The sequence below is a fragment of the Thunnus maccoyii genome, chromosome 7, assembly GCF_910596095.1.
Source record: "Thunnus maccoyii chromosome 7, fThuMac1.1, whole genome shotgun sequence".
In the NCBI taxonomy this organism is placed as follows: domain Eukaryota; kingdom Metazoa; phylum Chordata; class Actinopteri; order Scombriformes; family Scombridae; genus Thunnus; species Thunnus maccoyii.
Genome location: NC_056539.1, coordinates 17,147,367 through 17,172,646, shown reverse-complemented (window position 1 = coordinate 17,172,646; position 25,280 = coordinate 17,147,367). Strand labels below are relative to the sequence as shown.

Genomic DNA, 25,280 nt, shown 5'->3' with positions numbered 1-25,280 from the left:
TGTTGTTACATTTAATTGTAGTGTAAGTCTTACATAACCAACCTGGGATAAGTTCGCACAACTTGCTGATGTTATGACTTACTTTTCTTTAGAGTAGCTTGTATTTACCGTCATTTATGAATCGCTTACAGAGAACTCTTCCCATCATCCGTTTCAGGTGGAGTAGAGACCTCACATGCGTCACGCGCCACAGACTTTAAAAAGAGGCTGCAGCGCAGAGCGAGTATAACGGTCTGAGCCACTGCGAGAAGACACTTGGAGGAAGATCACTTCACATCAGGAACAACTGACTGTAAAGACGCCTAATTTTTTTTTTACATTTTTGGCCATTTTTAGCCAAGTTCTCTGACTCTTTTTTTATTCGTTTAACGCGTCCACTCCGCATAACTGGATACAATGGCCAGCTCGGGACTGCAGCTCCTCGGTTTCCTCCTCTCACTGGTCGGTCTTGCTGCCACTGTCGCCGCTACTTTCATGGTTGAATGGAAGAAGCAGTCGCAGGGTAAGGCGCACAGAATCTACGAGGGTTTATGGATGAGCTGCAGCGGCAACGAGAGAACCACCTGCGAGTTTCACGAGTCCCTCCTGAAACTGCCGAGTAAGTTTTACAGCATCTGAATCTCCTCTAGAAACCAATCGCTGCTTGTTGAGATACCTTCTACTCACAATAGGTTACTATGATTGTATAGTAAACCTCTGTGGATTGACCTCTTCTGACTTCATAGCATCAGTCTAACACTTAGGGACTTTTTATTATTATATTATATTATTATTATATTATTTTATTATCTTTTTTATTCTTGTGGTTTTTTTATTATCTTTTTTTATTCTTGTGGTTTTAGGTACTGCCAATCTTCTCCATGTGTATTATCTAGAATCATATTTTTGTTTCATCTTTATTTTATATTATTTTGTGCTGTTGACAAAGTTCTCAGAGGTGTAGCCTGCAAGATAAAAGAGACAAAGAGTGAAGGAGGAGGACAGAATATCTTACACACTTAAGCAGAGATCATGTCCAGCAATCACAGACTGTATCAATGAGGAGTTAACTAACCAAAATTCTCGTTCCTGTTCTGTCCTAGCTGAGGTCCAGGCTGCCAGGGCGGTGATGCTGCTCAGCATCTTCCTCTCTGCTCTGGCGCTGATGATCTCCACCGTGGGGATGAAGTGTACCCGCTTCATGGACGGCAAGTCCGAGAGCAAATCTACAACAGCTATGATCGGAGGAATCATGTTCATCATTTCAGGTGTGTTCAGTGGCAGCAGAACCAGACTCTCACAGATACGATACGTCAAAATACAAAGTTAAACGTTCCCATTGATAGAGGAGAAATTAAGCTCCTACTATAGGTCATTATAAAGGTCAGTGTAAAGACACTGTCTCATCCATTTCCTAAATCAAACCTCACACATTCAGTCAGAAAAGTCAGCAAATCAGCAAATCAGCAATGGTAGTTCACTCACTCTTTGTTTATCCTTCAATAGTAGGATACCTTTAAAGGTGCAGTGTGTAGAATTTAGTGGCATCTAGTGGAACGGACTTGGCAGAAATGGAATATAATTTTCATAAGTATGTTTTAATTAGTGTGTAATCACCTGAAAATAAGAAACATTATCTTGTCATTACCTTAGAATGAGCCCTTTTTATCTACAGAAGGAGCAGGTCCTCTTCCACGGAGGCCGCCATGTTACACCGCCATGTTTCTACAGTAGCCCAGAACAGACAAACCAAACACTGGCTCTAGAGAGGGCCTTTCACAGTTTTTGCGAGTTTCGCGGCCACAGTAGGTTCTCCTACATGCTTGGAAGGGGAGGGGTTACCAGTTGGTTGCAATTTGCAACCTCACCACTAGATGCCACTAAATCCTACACACTTGTCCTTTAAGGATAATTACAAAGATTAAATCAATCATCACCAAAACAATAAAGAAATAAGACAATCATTTTTTAAAGCTCACTTTAACATCTGGTTACCACAATTATTGTCAAAGAAATCATATAAAAGTAAAGTCTTGGAAAGATTGGCAGAATTTAAATTGATAATACTGTAATGAACAACAGTGTTTTCTTTGTTTAGGTTTATTGACTCTCATCATAACCTCCATCTATGTCAAAATGATTGTTAAGAACTTCAATGAATCCCATCGCCTGCAAAGGTAAAGCAAACACACAATCAGATCTATCTTACATTGTAAATTAAATTGAAGTACGTGGCTTTATAACTTGCCAGATCTTGTGTACACACGTGCATCTAAATGTGTTTTTTTCTTGGCAGCTTTGAGTTTGGGAAGGCAGTGTTTGTTAGCTGGGCTGGTGGCCTCCTCACTGTGGCCGGCGGTGCTTTCCTGAGCTGTCGGAGATGCTCGCGGTCATCGTCATCTGAGTCCATAAGCTCCAACCACCTCATTTCCACCAGCCACCCCAAGTCCGACTATGTCTAGTGGAGGAAAGTGAAGGAGGGGACAGCTGAGGCCTGAACACAGTCAGTCCAGAGGTGAACTTACAGACTGGAGCAGGTTGTGTTTCTAAGATGAGAAATATGCAGCCAGTAAATGGATCAGGATTACACACAGGACCAGGCTGTGTGTAATGACTTTGAATCTACTTTTTTTTTAAGCTTGTTGATTTTTTATTTTTACTTGTGACATCTTGTGACTTGGGGTCCCAAAGGTCAGAGCAGTATTTTTTTTTTCATTCAGAGAAATTAAATTAAGGATTCAATGTTTAAGTTATTCAATTCAATTCCTTAATTTCGCTGAAAATTATAAATGTCCAGTTTGCTCACAATGAACGCGGTCATCCTGTATGAAATCATAAATTTACTCTTCACAGTACTAATCAAGAACACTTGTTTCAACAGTTTACAGACATTAAAGGGAAATTCTGATATTTTTCAACTTGGACCCTATTTTCCCTTTTGGGTCTAAGTGACTAATGGGGACAAAAATTTTTGGAACTGGTCCAGTATTCAGCCAGCAACCACGAAACGGGTAGCAATGTAATCCTTGGGGGCAACTGTACACGTCAATATACGTCCACTAAAAGTGTTTGTTTTTGGCACTGACAGGCTCAGATTGTTGTTATAAATGTCTGATAACAAAAGTAAACACAGGAAGTAGCCGTCTGTAGCAGCATCATGGCTTTTTAGTTTCCTTACAGTCCAACTGCGGTGGTAGTCAGTCTCATACATGTAAACAAAACAGCGTGCACGGATGAATATGTGGGTGACTTACATACAGTAATTCCTAAGTTTTGAAATCACGTTTTTCTTTGGAGCTGAGCGTTTGGTCCAGCCGGCCTCGTTCTTTTCATCCAGTTGATTCTGTGGAGGTGAAAAAGTCTCCAGGACGAGCTGAAGCGTTCTCACTCAGTGTTCTTTTAAGTTAGTTTTTTAAACACTGTAGAAAATATTTTTGTACTTTCACAGTATATTTTGCCAGACAAATCATTCCTTTTACCTCTTCAGTTTCACATTGGTGTTGATATACATATATATTTGTTTATGTTGTTAATATGATCTCAGTTTAATATTTTCTGTCTTGTAACTTGTCAGGATGTTTTATTGTTTATATTACACACTGTATGGCAGTTTGAAAGATAATGGTATGTACATTTTGAAAAGAAAAAATAAAATTATTTTGTTTTCATCAACGTGGTTTACCTTACATTCAGTTACATCTATATAAAGTTTAATTGTTTTGGGAATACTGCTGACATGGTGAATTCATGTCACTCCAATACAATTCTTTAATGTCTATCAAGGGTCTTGTAATCACTGTAAGTTAAGGCTGGACGTATCGTATCATGGCGATATGATCAAAACACTTTATTGTTTTACAAAACTCTGTTGTCCAAACTATTGATTTCATTTGATTTCATTTTTACATATGTGAAGACTTTTGCAAAAGAGTAAAATTGCACTGAACATCAGTTTAATTATTTAATATGTGATTCAGCAGACATTTGCCATATTGCGATATAGAGTAACTATTCTGACAGTTACAGCTTTGTTCTTCAGGCTCTGTGCTTCAACACACTGAGTTTGAAATAAAATAATGGATACTATATTAAAGTGCCAAATCTCAGCTTTAATTTGTGCAGTCAATGCTTAAAAAACTGTGTGTGAGATATAGCCTTTTTGACATATAGTGTCCAAAATTTAGGAGTTCAAATGTAATTGGACACTTGGCTACTAAATATTTCTTGGGCAGCTGTGTGTTGTTTTTAACATTAGTTCTGCACAAAAGAGTTCACATGTGGCTCAGAGTTGACTGAGAGTTGAGAGTTGCCATTTGGATTGAGGTGGAGTTGTCTGTCAGTATGAAGAGTGAATAGGTGACCATGCAAGTAAGGAGGATAATAATGAGGCTGAATAAAAGCAAAAATCTATCAGAGGGATATCAAAGGTATTTTGTTTGCTAAAATCAATAATTGGGGACATTGTAAAAAAGCAGGTATGCACAGGAACACCAGAAAATGACAAATGAGCTGGTTGGCTGAGGAGCACAAGTCTTGTAGATGAGCAGAAAATCATTTGCATGGTCAAAAAAACCTTTTATGACTTCATGACCAGAACCTCCAAGGAACAGTTGCAGTTCACAAAAACATACAAAAAGAAACCAGTAGAGTTCAAGAACAAAGTTCTATGGACTGATGACACAAAAATCAACCTCTATCAAAATTATGGAAAAAGTAAAGTGTGGAGAAAAAAAGGAACAGCTCATGAACCAAAGCTATCACTTCATCCGTCAAACACAGTGGTGCTTCTGTTATGGCTCGGGCACGTGTGGCTGCCAATGGACCTGGCATATCGGCATTTATTGATGATCTCTGTGCTGATGGAAGCAACAGGATGAATGTAGAAACCCAGTGGATGACATTTCATCATTCAGCAGGACAATGATCCTCTAAACTTTCGGTAATATGTGTTAAAAAGGCTGTATCTCCCACACAGTTTTTTCTATATTGATGTAAAATACTCAAAGCTGAGACTTGGCACTTTAATGTAGGATCCATTATTTTATTTCAGATTAAATGAAGAACAAAATGTGTGACTGTCCAAACACTTCCTGTCTGGATTGTATAGTGAAATTAGAAAACTATTTATATCAGCCATGTTGCTCAGCCTCTTTCTAAAACAATAATAATTTTAAACACTCATGTTATGTTGGATTTTGATGCTGCATGCATTTCTGAACATGACCCCTCATTACTTAAACTAGTCTTTTATACTCAAATTGTGACTTTCAGTGTGCAATGCAGAGCAGTGAATTATCCCCTATGTTTCTCTCAGTGGTGAATATCGTCTAGTATCGTTTGTAGACTGTCTGGAGCATCTTTCCTTTTATCCAACACTTGAAACAGAGACGTATCCATATGACAAGAGAAGCAACGGCAGTTAGTTAGTCTTACATAATGAAACAAGCAGACTGGCATCATTTTTTGTTAAAAAATCCCACAATCTGGATTCCTCTCTGTTTGACTTTTATGCTGATTCCAATAAAATGTTCCTGTTTCCTGTGACATAACAGACCCTGTTGCCTTGAGAAGGTCCACAATGCAGTTCTCGGGTAATGAGGGCTTTCCTGACACAGACACTGTTTCCTTCCTGTCATATCTAATTTATCACTGAAACACTGTATGTGCAGCGTTGGCATGTGTTATTACAGCTGCCACTGTTGTGACAACAAAATATAAAATTTATCGAAAGGGGAGTGAGAACTTCCAAAGAATCAGGTTGTGCTTTGGCCCCATGTGCTATGAGAGATGATTTAAGGAAACAGGAATGTTACATCACACTGGATGTCATGTGCAAGAATACCAACTGTATTGAAATCATTATGACTGATAATTACAGAGAAAAAACTGTCCATGTAGCACTGTCAGCTTTTTATTAACACTGACCTGACTACCAAAAGGAGACTGGGCCTTGGAGCCACGACAGCAAAATCCTGCCATGACAGTCTGCTCAATGTCAAAACTGAATCAAAGTGTGGAGAATAAATTAATACCTTGTTTTGTAAAATTGTACTAGAATTGTACTTGATCCATTTGAGATATGAAATATTATCTTTTTTTATATACAGTAAGTAGGGATGCACGATATTGTCGGCACGTCATCGGTATCGGCCGATAAAAGCTCTAAAATGAAATATCAGCATCGGCCATTTCTGCTGATTATGAGAGGCCGATTTGTTGCCATCTCCTCTGCTGCCTGACTGTGCTTCTCTCCCTGGACTGTTTCACCCTGACGGTCCCTGTGCCTCCTCCACAGGCTCCACTTCACTCAGCTGCCCGTCAGACCCACTGCTTCTTCCCACTTTAACTTGAATAACAAACCAGGGCTCTGTGCTTTGGTTGGATCCACATGCAGAACCGGGGCTAACATTAGCTCCGGAGTGTGGACTAGAGATTAAATCCTACACATTAATCTTGTCTAATGAACACAATGAAAACTCTACTGCTCCACCCAATTGGCATCATACTTAGTACAATCTATGCTTGCATAATAGTCTCCTCAGCCATCTGGAAAAAAATATGTGCATATATTGGTATTGGCGCATATATTGGTATCGGTATTGGCAATTGGCCACAGTGAATTGGAAATATCTGCATATTGGATATCGGCAAAAAATCCAATGTTGCATCCAGTAAGTCATCTTGGCAAGGAAATTTTTGAGATCGATCAAACTGTCACGGCAGGATTTTGCTGTCATGGCTCCAAGGTACAGTCTCCTTTCGGGAGTCAGGTTGGAAAAAAACCCTCCTCAGAACAAATGGAGGCACAAGAAATGACTTCACTTTTCACTAGAAACACAACAAATAGCAGGAGATATTGTGCCCATAGCGGATGTAAACTGATGTAGTAATTTCTCATGGGACCGATACACTGCAGCCAATACTTCCTGAAATCTCAGAGAGCTAGTGAAAGTAAAATGGGGTACATTAAGGGCAAGATGTATGATAGATATTTGGCGGCAATGGAACAATGCAAAGTCTGTGGTAACATTTACCATTCTGATGGTGTTTCTTTTTTCTTTCCTCTAATTACTACCTTGACATTTGCTCTGTTTTTTTATGATTTAAACTTACAAATAAACTAATTCATATTATAACTCTAAGTTTTCAATGTTTGTCATATTGTATCTAAATCAGAACTACAGATTTACTTTGTGCCTCTTTGAGAAAAGTGCACTGTGAGGCAAAAAAGTTGTATTTGGCTGGAGTTATCATACTGATTCATCTTCAAGTGTTCCTGCCAGACTCCCTTGATCCAAAATACTAAAAAAAAAAAAAAAAAAACACAAGGAGACCACTTACATGGAAGGCAGAGGAAAAGATTAAAGAGCATTTACAAGTTTATCCAAAGCAGTTTTCATAATGAAAACAACCACAAATTAAACAATGTGTAAGTGATGGATCTGCTACTGTCCACAATGTATTTTCATGTGCATATTTTTTAGCCCATTATACATGGAATGAATTAAGTTTGAGCAATAATGAAAACATCTGGAGTGAAAGACAGCAGACTGAAGAATGTGCTTGGATTTATCTGTCTTGCATTTATGAATTTAGCACTTTACAGCTACAGTTATTTCCTGGTGGGTGGACATAATACCAGGAGCAGCGGTACAATGTGACACAATCCAGAAGAACAGCCCTACAACAAATACTACTGTACCAATGTGACACTCATAATGAGTCAGAGCTGCTGATTCAACTATACTCTCGTTTACACGGCCTTTCATCTGTTGCATTAATTAAGATATAATTCTTACTTTTTCCATTCACTGTATGGACCTGTGCAGCATCTGGAGATTATGATTGTACAAATAAAAAGAGTCATTAATATTTGTGTCTTTTTATGTTTTGGTATTGTGTTTCCTTAATGTCTAAAAATCCTGCTCCTTTGGAAATTAATAATACTTGCTGACAAATGTATTTAACTAGGGCTGCAACTGATGAGTATTTCCATGATTGATTAAGTTGTTGTTTACTTTCTTGTTCACTTGATTGGTCGTTTGGTCAGAAAATAATGAAAAATGTTGATCAATTATTCCCAAAGGCTAAATTGCGACCTAAAATGTTTAATTTTGTCCTGACCAACAGTCCACAACCCAAAAATATTCAGTTTACTATCATAAATGAATAAGGAAACCAGAAAATATTCACATGTGAAGAGCTGGAACCAGAGAATTTTTGATTAATCAGCTAGTCATTGCTGTTAATGTGCAATGTTATTAAAACTATGAATGAATGATAAAGTGATATAATTTACATGTTTAAAACTTACCAAAAGTATAGGCTGTTATCCGAGTACAGATACAAAAACTAATGTCTACATGTGAAAGTAAATATTTTATTCTTACAGTGAAGGGTCTGAAACATCTTAAACTGAGACACCTCAACAGATGTGAGGTATAGAAAGTTTTTTTTTAGGATTCTGTAACATCCTCCCACACTTTCAAACATTCACTCCACTTTATTTATATAACAGTGAAAAGCACAAACTGGGATTATGGTCTGTCAGGTGGATTATAGTAAAAGAGTGAGTGAGACAACTGCAGGATGCCAGTAAAGTGCATTATTGGTTTTCTCTGTAATAGTAAGTTATGTTATGTGTTGCTAAAAAAAGAAACTTGATCTGCAGAATCAAACAGTGTCTCTGCTGCCCTCTAGTGGTCTCTTTTGAATGTAGCGGCTTCTATATTTTTTCCTCAGATAACTTTTAAGATATTATACTAATCACAAACATATTTCAGTTGGTTTTAAGACTAAAAAAGTCACAAACAAAACTGTTATAAATTCTAAACACGTGCTACACGTGTATTAAAACAATCACGTGGGATTATTTCCACATAACATTTGACTTTCAGTGAAGTGCTTTAAGGTGTATCTGAGTGGATGGATTTAAGGAAATGTTTTACTTGCTTGACAACATACCTGTGGCCTCTGTCGTTTCAGAGAGCAGCTACAGCAGTGGTGCTCAAACTTTTTCATGTCAAGGACCCTAAACTTACACAAATTAGACCACTGACCCCCTTCTGATGAAATTTTTGCTTATAGGTGTTTTGTTACACAAAGTGTAAGAAACCCATGACCAAAATAGTCATATATTCTATCATTGTTTAACTTTTGGAATTACAGTGAAAATAACTGATTCCTCTTTTTGCTGCGGACCCCTTGAAGCCCCCTCAAGGACCACCGGGGGTCCCCATATCCCACTTTGAGAACCAGGGCCATAAGGTATAACAGTTACCCAATACTTGCTCAGTTGTTTAACAGGTATTATTTATTTAACATTATTTACCTGTTTTATCCTGAATAACGAGCTGAGAAGAAAATATGTGTTTTAAGAAAATATGTGTTTTAAATCAGTTAAAACGATTGAAACTGCATATATATATATATATATATATATATATATATACATATACATATACATATACATATATAACTCTACCTCTAACTTAACCTCAAGAGGGAGACAGTCTCCGCTAAGTGGAAAGTGTCTGAGACGCTTTAAAACAGGCTGTTCACTAAGCACACTCATTTAAAGAAACTTCCAGAAGACAACAGAAAACTTAAAGTTTTTTGACTTCTATATCTCAATCTTACTTTACTTTTAATACAAAAAACAATTTGTAAATAGTATCACCATATAAAGTAAATTACGCAACTCTGTTTACAACTGTCCACGCACTCTTGCGCAAGTTGTTTAAACAAATTGGGTTTAATAAAGTGAGCTTATTCAGTTTAATTTCATCTATTGTTGCCATCTTTGTGAAGACGGTTTTTTTTAGTGTTTAGAGGCATTTTGCCTTTTTTCAGGCGTATTTGTAGCCAGTTTATAGTTCACTCACATTTTTAATCAGATCTGTAAAGGAGCCTTTGAAGATAATTTGGGTCTATAAGGAAAAACAATTCTTGTGAGTTGCTTGCCTGTTAACACCAAGATAAACATATTCCCGATGTTGGAGGCGGACTCCCTGAAGGACCCCTGAGAGCCTGGAGGCAAAGCGGGCTGTGATTGTTGTCTGGCCATTCATTTCTTGGAGGGGAGGAGTTAGCGAAGCCAGAGAGGGGTCATAACAAAATGTGTGTCCCCGACTAACAGAAACATTATTTCCGCCCTGGTCCGGTGCCGTCCCGAACATCCTTGTGATCCGGGAGCGTATAAATGGACGATAAAGCGGCGCTGAGCTGATTGTTGTGACTGACAGCCGCTCTGCTCCGTCTGCTCTCCACTCCTCACAGTCTGAACCCAAGCAGAGGATGGATGGAAACTTTTCACCGGCTGCTTTCTTGTCAGGAATCCTGTTAATAAGCGTCTTGTTGTCCTCTACAGCTGCCTTTCTGGAGCCTTACGACCTTCTCTACGACAACGCGGTACAGGCTTTTTACAACAATGACTATGCAAACGTGGTGCGCTTCATGGAGGGAGCGCTCAGCAGCTACACGGAGGTCCGCCGCTCCAAGGTCCGCTGCCGGCTGAGGTGCCAGGACCAGCACCCGTTAGATGAAACCTTCTCGGATCTGCGCTTCTTCGACGTGGTGCTCCGGAGGGCTGCGTGTATGAACACATGCATAGATGAGAAACTCGGCTCACAGTCTGTGCACAAAGTCAGCGAGGATGTAGTGCAGGACTTCCAAAGGCGGATCCCCTACAACTATCTGCAGCTGGCTTATCAGAAGGTAAGAGGGGGTAGGGGGTGGGGAGGTGATATCTGCATGTAAAGTGGTCCTGAATGGGCACCATTGTTGTCCACTCAGCGGGGAATCCTTTAGGTTGTTGCTCTGCTCCACATTACCTGCTGCATGCTTCATCAGCTGGTGCTGCTGCCCAGCAACATGATGCAGAGATGCTGAGTGATGAGAGTGGCTGCACACATGTAGACTGGACAGGCTGGTAGAAAACAGCTCCACAGGATTCAATGCTGCCTGTTGCCATTTAATTAGCACAATTTAGTTCTGATATGTTGGACATGCACACACACACGGACCAGTACGTCACTTACATCCTGTTCAAAATAGCCACACACATGGGCCATAGCTGTCTGTTACAAAACACGCTGATGGGTTGCACAGACCTCTGAAAACTGAGACATTTCTGGAATGATTAGCAGTAGAGCTTCAATGATTAGTCGAAGTGATGAGTCGCCAACTATTAAATTAATCGTCAACGATTCAGCGTTTTCTCATTTTTTAAGGAAAAAATGTCCAAATTCTCTGATTCCAGCTTCTTAAATGTGAATATTTTCTGGTTTCTTCAGTGTTCTGTGATAGAAAACTAACAAAACTAGACATTTGGCTTTGGGACATTTTGACTGACATTTCTCACCATTTTCTGATATTTTATAGACCAAACAACTAATTGATTAATCGAGAAAATAATCGTCAGTCACAGCCGTAATTAGCAGTAACAGTTTGAAATGATTTAAAACTCCACTGCACTCCAGTATATCTATTTTTACACAGTCACATAATACAAACAAATATATTTGATCAGAATACCTACATGTGGTTGTTATTTGACAAGATATTTGAATGTTATTATCAAAACAGTTTTATACATTGACCTGTAAACTTAACTGGGCTTTACTTTGTTTTAAATAAAGAGCCAATACAAGAAATTGAAAACCTTAAGCTAAATAATTGTAAGATATACATAAAAACGTAGCATAAGATATTGATTCTTTTACTGTGTGTATATCTGCCATAAATGTTTAATCATACTGGCCTGCTGACCATAAGCTTAATGCAGAAACCTCATATATGTTCGTCAGACAAAGTACAAAGCTGTGCATCCTCTGTAAAAGTGAATATTTTGGAAATAAGCAGTAATATATAACAGTGTGATATACTATTTACTGCATGTGGTGTATCCATATACCATGATATGATATTGTTAATACAGATTTACTTGTTTTCACTTGTTTACAACCACGCTCTGTTCTTTACGGCTGCCCCTGTGTGAAGTGTGATGTTTACACAAATACCTGCAGGTCTTTTTGTTTCGCCCGCTGCAGCCTTTTCTTGTTTTCCATTTCCATCCATCCCACATTGAAACATGGAAAAAGACTTGCTGAGAGAAAGTGCATGAGTCAAGGTCTAATAACAAGTGCAGTCAGGTGTTTTTTGCATGGTTTCAACACCTCTAAACTAAACATCTTCTTTTCTCCCACCGCTTCACAATGGAAATTGAGTTTATTTGTCCTATATAACAAATTTCCAAGTATTTCCCACAAGGGCCTTCCCATCCCTTGGCTTGTTGATCGCTAGGCGTGGGAACAATCCAAGAGAAAGATAAAACAAGAGGAACAGAGTATTATTCCTTATTCAGACTCTGTGTGACTTTAAATGCTGCATGAGTCCCACAGGAGCAGCTAAATTTGATCTTTCTCCTGTATTCTAAGAATATTTGCCATCTGTTTTTTATGTGTTAGTGTCACCAAAGTGTTTCTGTCACCCATCTGATAGATATTTTCATTCAAAGTTCTGATTTTGAAGCGAAAGATATGCGTAGGTCTTGCATCTATTCGACAGTATTAATGCAAGGGTTTGTTTGCATGTTTTGTACAGAAGGACCAAATGAGTTCACTGAAACAGGAGCATTCATTATGTCTCCCAGCTTTCTTGTGAGCAGACTATTATTCCAGACTTGTTCCGACAGATGAAAGAGTGACATTTGAGCTTCATTCAACATGCAGGTGTGGAATAAGAGAGTGTGATTACAACAATGATTCAATCATGGCCGCAGGGAAATTGTTTCTTTTCGTATCAACAGCACGGACAGGGTCAAATTCAGGACACTTCAAAGGATTGGATGCTTTCAGTTTAAGTGGTTTGAACTGTAACTATCATACAGCAGTGACTACATGTTAGTATTTACACGGAAGTAACATCGGATGTTTGCTGCTACCACACAGGAGCAGTTAAATATTATTCAGTGTGAATGAGACGGTGACATTTTAACCTAGTTGGGGCTCAGATGTGAAGCTGGCACCAGCTCCTTGCATGAACCTGAGACTCAGCCGACTTCCACTTTGCCACAGACTGCAGACCAGCTCCAAATGCCCCGGTGATGACACACAGCTTCCACTGCTCAGAAGTGGTGGGAAGTTAATCGGCCCTGCTACTGTCTGCGGGCAAATGGTTTCTCAATTTTTTTCTGAATCAGCAGAGAAAGACTAAGAGCTGAAGTGATCCACTTATAAAAAGCATGCTCCTGTCTAGACATGAGCATAGCTACAGCTACACACACACAGATCCTCGCCCAGCTGTAAAAATATTACTCATCTTCATAGCAAAGAATTATGATTTCTCTAACATCTGTTGTGGCATATTTTTCACTCACAAGAAAAGCAGAACCTGAAGCTCTCATGAATGTTTTAGCAGATCTTTATTTCGGCCTCGCCTGAGTCTCCTAGCGTGTTGACGTCTCGCAGAACTGCCCATCAAGGCGGAGAGGTCTGATGTTGATCTTAGCTCAGGTAAGCAGAGGCAGAGATGGACCATTCCTATTGGCTGCGCCGATCAAGGCACATCAGATCAGTCGGTGTGTTCATGTGCTCATGTGCTTGGTATCTAAGTCCTCTGCATGTGTTTATATGTGTGCAGGCACCCACACATGCGGGTTGGTATGGGGGTACTTGGTGGTGTTTGTGAAAATAAATAACATTCCTGCAGTATTTAACATTCCAGCGTCACACGCCCTCCTCCTGACAGCCTGTGGCATAATGCCGCCATTGGGCCTGTTAGAAGAGGCTCCACAGTCACCAACTGTTCTCCTCACTCAGGCTGCTGCGTATGTCCCCAGCTCGCCCATCATTTAGCCTGGCAAATATTTTATTTTCCTGTTGTGGTCTGTTTACTTTTCTAAAAAAAGAGAGACACGCCACCTTTTGCAGATATTAAAAGGGAGACTTTTGTAGCTGCCAGAGAACTGGAGCCCCGATGGCCTCCACTGATCTTTACCACTGGCCACACTTCTCACTGCAGTCGCCCAACTACAGAAAGATCAAAGGCCCCTTAAATGTCCCCGGGGCAAGGAGCTCTGCTGCGCCAGATCGTATCTCCAGCCGCTGTATCCTTAATCTAATAGGTCTCACAGCGCTGCTATTCCAAGAAAAATTGTGAAAGCCGGGCTTATTATTCTCGGTTTTATTTCTCAAAACAGTCAGTGATTTATGAGTATTTATTTTGATTATGAAAAAAATGAGTGAAAATCAGATAAACATCATAAAATAAATATCCAGGTACAAATTTGTTATTAAAAGTACTGTTTGAGTTGCAAAACACTAGCTTTTATGCTATTCTATTTATATTTTACTTAGATGGACTCTCATACATAATCAGCAGTTCATTTCCAATTTTTCCCATTTTTATTTTCACTCTGTTTCTGGAAGAATCTTCTGACTTGTCAATGTTGGAAGAAGAACTTTTTGGTGTCCGGGCACATTAAATCCTTTTAAAAATCTGTTAAAAAGAACCTTTTCCCTTTAAACATCTGCAAAAACAGTGAGTTTTAGGTTGCCTAAACATGTACACCTCAAAGTATTGTAAAAGCTACATAACACTATATAAAGCTGCTATTTTATCTGCTGAAATCACCTTGTTTGCCAAGATAAAATTCTTATCTTGGGTAAGGCAAGGCAGGTTTATTTGTATAGCGCATTTCAACAACATGGCAAATGAAAGTGCTCTACAAATAAACATAAAAAGTGTCAAGACAGAATATAACAGCAACACAAGGGAATATAAAAAGACATTTAAATACAATTTAAAAAGTGTTAAATTGGAAATAAAAATAAGCTAGAATAGAATAAGACAGATAAAACAGGAGAGTAAACACAGAGAGCAATACTAGGTATGGAAAATATGATGCACAATTAATGATCCGTTATCAGTCCCAGTAGAGAAATTCCCCCTCCATACTCTGACCAGTTGCAACAATGCTGTTCCTAGGTACAGCTAGGTACGTACTGTTATCATTTAGTGTGTGTGTGTGTGTGTGTGTGTGTGTGTGTACTCATCTCACGATACATTGTTTCTCATATTTCCAGGTCGTAATGATACTTGTATGACAGCTGGCTTTACAAGGCCGCCAGCAAAAATATATTTTTGGAATTACCAGTAATTAAGGGGTCGTTGATCCTCCATAACGACCTTGTTGATGTGCTCATCCTGTGCTCCCAGTTTAACCCCAGTTCTGAAGCTGGACAAGACTTTTGGAGCCATCAGTGTAAATGTAGCATCAATGCTGATGAACAAGGGTTTACAGTCTCCATCCTGAAAAATGCGGAGACTTGGCAGCAATTGCAAAATGTAAGCAGGCTACGATTGGACACGCACAAGTTGTATGAATGAGGATTTCATTTGCTCTAATTGCACTGACATAATAAAGTGAAGAGCAGCTTTCTCATGAGTTGATTTGTCTTGGGAATTTGGACACATGATTCAATAACTTTCCCATCCTCATTTTGTCTTGAGAACTTCCCTGTGTCTCCCAGCGTGATGTGAAAAGGTGATTAAGGTCAGGAAACTCTCTGAAGCCTGCTGGTGTTGTGAGCCTTCATGTCGTCTAAAGTCAGACTCATTCATGACTCCCTCTCAGCTGTGAATCTGATGACTTGATTACAACACAGCAGGCAGCTTGTGGTTCAAGTACAGCCCTCCTCTCCTTAAATCTCCTGCCTGGGTTTATGTAGAGGTTTGGTGTATGTACAGAATGTGTATGTGTCGGGCTGGTAGTGATTGCAATCCTTTGGTTCATTCTTGCTGTGATTTATTTTATCTTTCCCCCTCAGCTTACTGCAAGAAATTGACAGATTTTGAGAGCTGATCAGCCAAACATAACAGCAGAGGCTGCACTGTTGGGGGGAAATGTCTAATTCCAATTTTGGGGCTCCCACATCAATCTGAACCCCCAACAAGGAATGTTGGATGTATTGAACATTTTAATGGAAAAGAAACAGCTTTTGAGTGTTTTTTGTGCAAGATGGGAATCGCAGATGATGTTATTGTCATCTGTAGCTGATAATAAGAGGATAGAAAGGTTCAGAGAGAGTGAGCGCTGTCTCTGTATTGGTTAAAGCAAGCAGAAGCGTTGCCATTTGCTCAGAGGCAGGCAGGTTGATCGCCGCCAAGTCAGATTTATGCGCTTGATGTATCTGCAGGGTCGTTTTGCGGTTAGTCTATTTTCAAAGTTACTGGGAGCCTGGAAGAGGGACAAGAAGTAGTGCAGGAGTAGAGTAGATCACAGTAGAAACCAGCTCTCCACCACAGTCTTTACTCAAATTGGTTGCACACATGCTCCACTTATGGATGTGAAGACTGTGAATCACTGAAAAGGTCCATTTAGAGTTGGTGATACATAAAGTTGCTCAGTTAGGGCCATAGAGTGATAATACACTGTTGTGGGTTTTAGCATCTTCTAGTAAAGTGCTGCAATTCCATACTTAAAAGGAGTAATTCAACACTTTGGGAGCTGAGGTCTACGCTGATGACCTGGCAACGTCACAATGAGAACAAGACTCCAGGAAAAACTCTGTCCTGACTATTAAATGACTACTCCAGGTTTAAGAAATCGGATCTAAAGTATCTGTTTATTTTACTCCCCTCTACAGAAAGCGGAAATTGATTTAAAATGGCTCACCATTTTCTAGAGAAGACTAAATCTCTCATTGAAATTTCCAAGGAAATTCCTCCCTTGTGTTCCACAATCTTGAAAAATAATTCACATTGATGGTGGAAAAAGTGGATGGGTTAAGAGATATGACACCAGATAGTGTCTGTAGTGAATGTAAATAATACTCCATCATCTTCTCCTTTCGACACACCTGCTGTGCCAACATGTTCTCCTGGCTTTCCTAACTGACCGTGCGGTGCTGTGCTTTGCCCAGACAGCCAGACATTGTGGCACTCGCCTGTGCCAAAGGTCTTCTGCATGACTGAATTTGAGCGGATAACGCGCCAGAGGAATGTGGGTGCACGCTGTGGTGCAACACACCAATATTGTTCTCATCCTGATTAACAATTTAACAGCCGCAGGACAGGAGGAGGCGGAGGCTGGTTGAGGATCACTGCCGGAAAACCTTGTGGTGGTTTGTGCGCTGGGATGAGACAGCAGGTTGTAGAGGGGAGGCGGAGTTGGCTGGGGGGTGACTTTGTCAAGTGCTGGCATCTGTGAAAGTGTAGTTGAGTCCAAGCAGAACAGTAAACCAGCCTGAACCAGGAGAAGACGGCAATCAGGACGTTTTGTTTTTGATTTAAGTTCCAAATGCTTGAGATATTTATCACAGCGACCGCATTCTGACCACAGTGTATCCCTTATTTATGGAAGATCACAATATCCCTTGTCACAAAATGGAGGATTTGGAACAAGATTCATTGTCTAGATCCAACCAGCTGGTGGACAGGATTTATATATAAAAATATAGGTGATAGTGTGTGTGTGTGTGTGTGTGTGGGTGTGTGTGTGTGTGTGTGTGTGTGTGTGTGTGTGTGTGTGTGTGTGTCTGCGTGGTGCGCACAGATGTGAATTTATTGGTTGTCTGTGTATTTTGCTGTGTTAGGTGATTATCAGTCTGGCCAATGACTCCTGGGTGTCTGTGAAGAAAACAGGACTGGGATGGAAAAAACCAGAGTTTGCCAGGCATCTGTTCAGTTTCACTAGTGACTTGAACTATGTGTTGGCTTCTCCACAGGTGCAAACAGAGACACCATCTCTATCTGTCCTGTTATCTACACAGCAGATTTAGTGACTATCACTTTTTGTTTTCCATCAACACATAGAAATGTTGTTGTTTTTTTCTCTTGGAACACAAACTTTTTCTGTGTCTAATGAATGTGTTAACTTACTGAGAAAAATGCTAAAGTCAACTTTGGCTAGATTTGAAGATGTAGTACTTAGGGCAGAACATCTGTAGACTAGAGATGGGAATCGAGAGCCAGTTCCAAACTGTCTGATCCATTGGAATTGCATGCCCCCGAGCTTATCAGTTCCTTTTATTGATGCCAGCATATTTTTCTGACAGTTGCACATTGCAGAACAGCGATGTCAAAAGCCTGTTTTATACGCCTTAGTTATGGTTTAACCATATTCCCTATGCTCTAGCCTGATGTGCACCTCCACAGAAATGTAACTACATGTTGCAGTGACGCAGACCACAACAACTGTGATTGGTCCACTTGATAGCATCACATTTCCTTGTACACATTTCTAGCTGCTCCTTCTTCTCCACCATTTTCAAATTGAATTGAATGTGAGTTGAATAAACATGGACCAAATAGAGGATAGATTAATTTAGGAAGTCCGTTAATATGTACATTTGTACAACTCTTCTTCACCACACACTTCCTCTGCCTTGATCGATTCAGTGGTCATACACACCATCTTCTCTGACGTCTTACGGTGGCATAGAAACCCCACCGCCAACTAACGTTTTGGTGGTGTAATTGCAGAACAATGCAGACATAGCAACGCACAAGTATAAATGCTCACAGCGGCGTAGGCCACTTGTGTAGGCTCCAGTGTAGGCACTGTATAGATTCAAGGCAGGAGCATAAATCAGGCTAAACTCATGTGTGTACACCGCTAGAAACTTGCAACAAGAAGGAGTCATTGTGGTAGGACTGAGAGAGCAAATAAAACACACCCTGAATAACCAAGAAGACCCGGTGCTGCCCTGGTACTGTGACTGGACCGGGTTGCAGGGAGAGCCACTGTTCTGTCAGCTAACGGAACTAACTAATGGACAGCGGACGGTCAGCTGTTACCAACCAGGGCTAACAGGCTAGCTGACAGGTCAGGGGCTCACCACGCTGCAGTGCAGTACAGTAATACTGAGGGAACTTGGAGATGATCTCCAAACAATCTCTTCTCTGAGTAGAATCACTTGCTCCAGCCTGCTGCAACATGCATGCTTTTTTTCTTCTCTGTTTCTACACTATGTTCAGACTCAGAGATAATAATGCATGTGAAAACCTGTGTAGGCCTGCTTTTTTCCAGACAGAAAATTGATCAGGAATCAATAAGGGAATCAATAAAGAATTGGACCGATAAGCAGAATCGATAATGGCATTGATATCAATAAAATCTTATCAATTCCCATCCCTACTGTAGACAAACAGTGTGCTCTTAAACACACAGAGGATGCATCAAAGAGAAGGAGCTTTGTATGGATTTATGGATATGATGCTGATGATGTTTCTAACTTATTCATAGATGTCTCACATACTGCAAACCCAACTGTTTAAAGAGGGCAAATGGAAAGGGCCAGTGTACACTGACTAGTCTAATGTTAATTTTCTTTTTACCAAAATGTTTGTTTCTTATGAAGCCAGTAGCCAGATCAGTACCCACACTGAGAATCTCAGTGTTCCATACCTAAACACATATTTTGATTTGAGTGAACTGTTGGCACAGATTTAAGCCAACCTTTTAGTCCACACAAAGAGTAAAATGTTCCTCAGGTTTTCTCAGGTATCCTATATCCACCTCTCAGCTTATTCTGCACAACTGTGAGCTGTAGCCTGTGCTAACATCTCAAGTTGCTTCTGTCCTCAGCAGATGATTTCTTGGAAGTGGAGAGCTGTGGGATTTCGGGGTGGAAACTGCAGGGTATAGGGTGCAAGAAGTCAAATCTGTTGTTGAAAACACTGAAAAGTGAAGTTCTCTAGTATAGGAGCAGTAAGGAGGTTCTTTTGTGTTTCAGCAATTTCCCAAAGACACAGTGCTCACATATTTTAATAAGAAAGTTAATCTGTGCTGCCCATTCATGTATTGAAATGAGAGCTCCTGAAATTTCTCTCCTCTATGGCATGAGGGTTGTGGTATGTGGCAGCTGCAGCAATCTCACAACAGGGGATAACTGATATTATGCTGATATTACACATCTGGAGTGGAGCCCAACCGATACAGGTGTCAATCGTTTCATATTATGCTCTATCGTTTATTTCATTGTCGCAAACCACACTCTTTACGGCAATATTAATCATCATTTGGAGTCTGTCCATCTTTTGCACGGATGGCATTAATAAATTATTCTTCTTTACTTTTTACACATGAAACTATTCATTGAATTTACAGAAAATGTGCTATATTGTGATATGTATCGTTATTGGCACATGAAATGACCTATATCTATGACCTATAAATGTATAAACCTAACATAAACAAACATTTTTGATAAGGACATTTAGTTTTTTTTAGTTATTTAGTTATTGAAGAGTTCTAAAGAAGATATGTACTTACAAGGACAATTTATCTGCGATTAGCTTAAATCAGCTGATAAAATCAGCCTGATGTATCGGTTGGGCTCTAATGACAATCTTCACTCTCAGCTGAGCTGTGTTGACAATTATTGGATTAACACAAACCTGGATCCTTGGTGCAAGTTGCAGCAGCTGTGGCTCCTGCTCAGGTTATTTTCAGTGTGAATATAACTCTGCAGTATAGATGCTCCAAGGGATGTACGATATGACTTAAAAGTTTCTTTCAAACTTGCTGTGTTACACAGCAATGATGTAGTTAATTATGGGTATTCTTTTCAAACCAATATTATGTAGTTCAGAAGACAATGCATTTGGTATAAACCCTCCCAGGGCCAATGTTGACTACCTGGCTGATTGAAGGGTCAGTCAAGGCCATGCCAAGTTGTGAGGCACAAACCACAGTTAATATGGAGTATTCAACTGAATAAATTATATGTAATGTCTTAATGTCTTATCATATTTGGAGATATAGATTATGGATCCTATGCCAAGTGAGATGTGAGGTGAGAATCATTCATATTCTGAGGGCGGCTTGTTTGCCTTTTTGACCCCCACAGCTGTTTCCTGTAAAATTCAATTAGAAGTGTTGATTGTTTATCCAGACCTGCTCTGCTGTCGTCAGTCTGCAGGGCAATGGCCTCCGTTGTGTTTATGTGGTATGGTTTATTTGTGCGTAGTGTATGTGTGTGTGTGTGTGTGTGTGTGTGTGTGTGTGTTTTAGTGTGTGGGAGAGACTGAGATGAATGGCTGGATGTCCGAATATGTCTTACATCAAAAAGTCAACAAGGGTCAGGCCTGTGAGATGTTCTTCAGCTGCTCCCTGCCTGTCCTGTATTATAAACATACCAGTACAGATTTCTTCATTTCACACCATGAAAAGACATTACAGTTCTCTGAATCCACCCACACTTCGCATCACCAAGTTAAGTTTGACAGTTGGCATAGAGAAAGGGACTATTTCCAATTTGCACACCCCCTCTTCCTCCCCTGACCTATGACTGCCAAAGCATAATTCATCTTAGCAGTGCATAACGCCAGGATTTCCAACTATTATCCCCTGCTGCTCTATGGCCTGCTTATCTTTGTTGTTAGATCTCAGCATCTCCATGCCTGAGAGGCTTTTCCTGCAAGGAAACAGGTAGTATTACACCTATTTAGAGAACAGGAGAGAGTGGTTTTCATGATCCCATGTTGACCTGACCCCTGGCCGACACTGACCTCTCTGTGTCTCCACATCTGGTTCAGATCACTGTGAATTGCAGCTAATAATGGTGCAAAACAGCGTAGGCACAAGGAGCCACAGACAGGCCTGTCTACATTATCAAAGTAGTGTGACAGGAGAGGGAGACAGGGAGGCTGAGGCAGGAATGTGCACTAAGGCGCTTTTTTGGTAGCACTTATGTCATCTCATTGGCTCAGGTAATGGACCAATGAGGTCATGGCTATCAGCACACTGCTGGTCTCAGTTTTTGGGGTAAGCCCTGAATCATTTCCGTGAATTACTTATCTAAACACAGTGGTCTTTATTTCATAGTACTGATTTATAGCCTTAAAAGCCTCTTGATTTTTGTTTACACCATTATTTATGCAGCTTAAGTAAAACTAAGATAATTATTTAGAGAAGAAAAATTCATCTGTTTGTAAAACAAATGCCCCAAGAAAGCTGAAAGTTGTGTTAGACTCTCTATGTATGGCTGGGTCATATCTCATGGCTTTCAGAGACGGTAATTAGACAGGATAACATATAGAGCGTATATGTGTTGATCTTCCTTCATAAGCATCCTGAGCCAAATGCTCTTAGAGAGCCTTTTCTGCAAATTCAGCACTTTCCCCGAGCAGCAGGAATATATCATCTGCAAAAAGTTAGAGTGAGGTTAGTGTAGTGAGTGAGGTCAGTTTTGCATCATCTCCTGCTGGTTTTAAAGATTAGCTCACATGATTAATATGGTGAAAAGTGAGACAGAAATTACTCAAGATGGAAAATCCATGACAGCTTTTTGGTTCGTTACATATAAGAGTTCAAAACGAATTAATCATAACAGACTTATTAACCATTTGCTGGAAGCATGGCTGCAACAAATAATTATCTTGACAAATCAGTAATCTGAAGATTTGTCCAGCAATTAACTGAGTTGCCAGCTTAATCTTGCATTTCTTTTGCATTCATTTGGAGTTTTGTCTCTGGCCACCTGATGACTGTAAGTCCAATATTCACTCTGGTTTTAGCTCTACTTTGGTCTCCACCAGCTCTTGAGGAAAATATCTCGCTCTTTGGATGCTAAATGTTCCACTATGTTCAACAGCTAGTCGCTAACTTCCTCTGTCTGCTGTTTAGTGCTGGGCAGGGAGTGTACAGTGCAGCTTGCTGTTGTTAAAAACAACGCTATGAGAGCAGTGAGAGTGAGTTGAAACATATGTTGCGGGCTGTAAAACCAAAACAATAACTATTGTGTTGTAAAGCTAAAGCTATTATCACCTGATAATTCTCGGTAGGTTTGAAGCAACCCATTTGAAATACAAGCAATCATGTGATCCATCGTGAACAGAAAAATAGTGATTACAGCAGCTTTAAGATGAAGTTGTAACATCACATTGTTATCATTCTGCCAGGTGACTGAAACTAAAAACTAAGATGAACTGCTATATAGTGTTCAGAAAACACCATGCTAACAAATGCATTTGGCATTCAAAGTTATGTGCCTAAGCTAAATGATACGCAGCACATTCTCCAGACTGCCATATGTATTCGCTCTCATTTCATATTCCCACATATATTTAAAAATTGGCTGAAACTGAGTGGTGATACACTCTGTAAGTGTTTCTTAAAGTAACAAATACAGGTTAAGACATTCAGGACGATGTAAAGTAGTGAACTCATAAGGCCCATCCTAAACCATGTCAGGCCTGGTTAAATCCTGGTTGAACATGTCAATGTTGCAGTTGGTTTTACAATAGCTCTATACAATTGGCCTTTGCTTGATGCTAGTGTTTATGGTCCGCTAATTTAGTAATGAGTCATTTAAGTGCAGATTTGGGAGTTTAGTCTATGTAAAAGCCCTCAGATCTCGGTGATGCCACCCAGGGGGAAAGCTTACACTAAGAATGTAAACTTTTTGGCTCCTGTTGTGACTTTGAGAGAAACAATCCGAGACCTGCTGCTTCAAGACGATGTATTATGCTGTGACCACATGCACCCGTGTATTACCCTGTAACCACATGCACCCAATAAAGTGGAAGACATCAGTCTTCTTGAGTGTCTGCATGCAAAAGTAATCATTTAACTTGTGGAAACAGACGAATACGGGAAAATAAACGCTTCCTTCTGCTGTAATCATAAACATTATGACACAGCCAAGGCCAGAGACCCGTTCAGCTTGGGAGAAAACAGTCTTCTAGAAAGTTCACAGATTGTTTGGTATCCATGCTGAGGGTATTCAATGTCACTCTCAATATATCTGCTTTGTATAATGGGGTGGCATGTTTACAATCATTTATTGTTTTGTCTTTGAAGCTGTTTTGTTGTGCCGTCTCTGGTTCCTGTTTGTTAAAGCATTGAGTTTTGTTATTGTAGTTATGGTGGATAATACTCTTCGTAGGAGAGGTGCTCAGACAGAAAAGAATTGGAAACATACTGGTTGAGATCCACCTCACATTTTCCTTGTTGTGTGTACTGTGTGTTTGTCTGTGGTGCATACACCCTGCATTTTACTCTTAATATTTCTATGGACAAAAGTTCCTCAAAATCTCCATTTTGTTAAAGGTAACATATCATGCTTTTTGTGATTTTCTGTAATTTGTTTACTGTTATAATGTTGGATGTCTATGTTAAATATGGTTAAAGAACCAAAACTTGAGGTGAACATATGTAAAAATGTCACCTTCAAGTCAAAAGCAAGGGCTTCAGCCTGCTCTGACCGTTTTATTTCCCGTTGGGGAAGTAGAGGTAACTTTGCCTGCCTTAAAGAGACAGGAGCTAAAATGGCCTGTTTCAGACAGAGGCTGAACTTAGAGGCTGCATAAAGCATCATTATAAGATAAATACGTTATAAATCAGATATTCCAGTAAGAGCTGGAAATGTGCATATGTCCTCTTTAAGTAAAGTTAATTTTATTTATATCACACAAAATCATGAATTAGTCTGAGGCGGCTTTATAACCTGTACAACACCCTTTATCTTTAGATCATCTCTGTTATTAAAGGTAGCAGAAGCTAAGACCATTAATGTTTAATACAGAAAGTCCTCTTCCACTCCTATTATTACTGATAATGGAGATGAGGAAAACAGCTGCTGAAATACTACAAATATTTGTCCAGTCTTCGATATGGATGCCATTTCAAAAAGTGTGTCTTCTGGAGGAAAATTATGTTCTTTTCCTCTGCTGGGAAACAACTCTGGTTTATAGGAATTTAATAGAAACAGGATTATCCTCTTGCATTGTTGTCTGGTATTGAAATCTTAACGTGACCATTTAAATAGGCTTGACAGGCTTCTTAATTTTGCAGACAAAATACTTGGAGTGAGTCAGGCCCAGCTAAGAAAAATTCACAGAATGTCTTCAGGAAGGTTCAGAGTCATCCTGTTTTGACCAGCACTGCAAAAATAGTTTGAACCGTTGCCATCAGGAATACTTTTTAGGAGGACAAAATGACTGCAGGTTACTTTTATATTCATGGAATAGTTTATACCATCTCTTCCTCCATTAGCTCTGTAATGTTTCCCATTGCACATGGACATGTACTTGCACCTTTTACATCCTCAAAAAAGTAATTACTCTGCATATTCTTTTCAAATAGTTGTATAGTTTTTGCACATATTAACTTGTACAGTCGGTATACACTTTTATTATCATATATTGATTTTATTTTAGTCTATAACTGCTTTTGAACTTCTGAACTTGTGCCTATCCAGATAAAATTATTTTATTTCTCATTTTTGAATATACCTTATCAGCAATGCAGAGAGACAGCAAAGTAAGAATCTCATCACATCATGTAAACTGTT

General features: G+C 39.6%; 2 protein-coding genes across 2 annotated transcripts in view; both read left to right on the top strand.

Moving 5' to 3' along the window:
- The first annotated feature begins 119 nt into the window (after window positions 1–119).
- LOC121900656 (claudin-1) lies at window positions 120–3,651 on the top strand. The gene is made up of 4 exons (XM_042417118.1): window positions 120–598; window positions 1,083–1,247; window positions 2,078–2,156; window positions 2,276–3,651. The coding sequence occupies exons 1-4, from the start codon at window positions 397–399 to the stop codon at window positions 2,439–2,441; spliced, it is 612 nt and encodes a 203-aa protein (XP_042273052.1). The 5' UTR covers window positions 120–396; the 3' UTR covers window positions 2,442–3,651.
- A 5,829-nt stretch (window positions 3,652–9,480) lies between these two features.
- Window positions 9,481–25,280, top strand: part of p3h2 (prolyl 3-hydroxylase 2) — a 64,550-nt gene continuing 48,750 nt past the window's right edge. Inside the window, exon 1 of the mRNA XM_042415700.1 lies at window positions 9,481–10,695. Coding sequence (XP_042271634.1) covers window positions 10,276–10,695 — 420 coding nt within the window. The 5' untranslated portion in view covers window positions 9,481–10,275. The remainder of the gene's footprint in view (window positions 10,696–25,280) is intronic.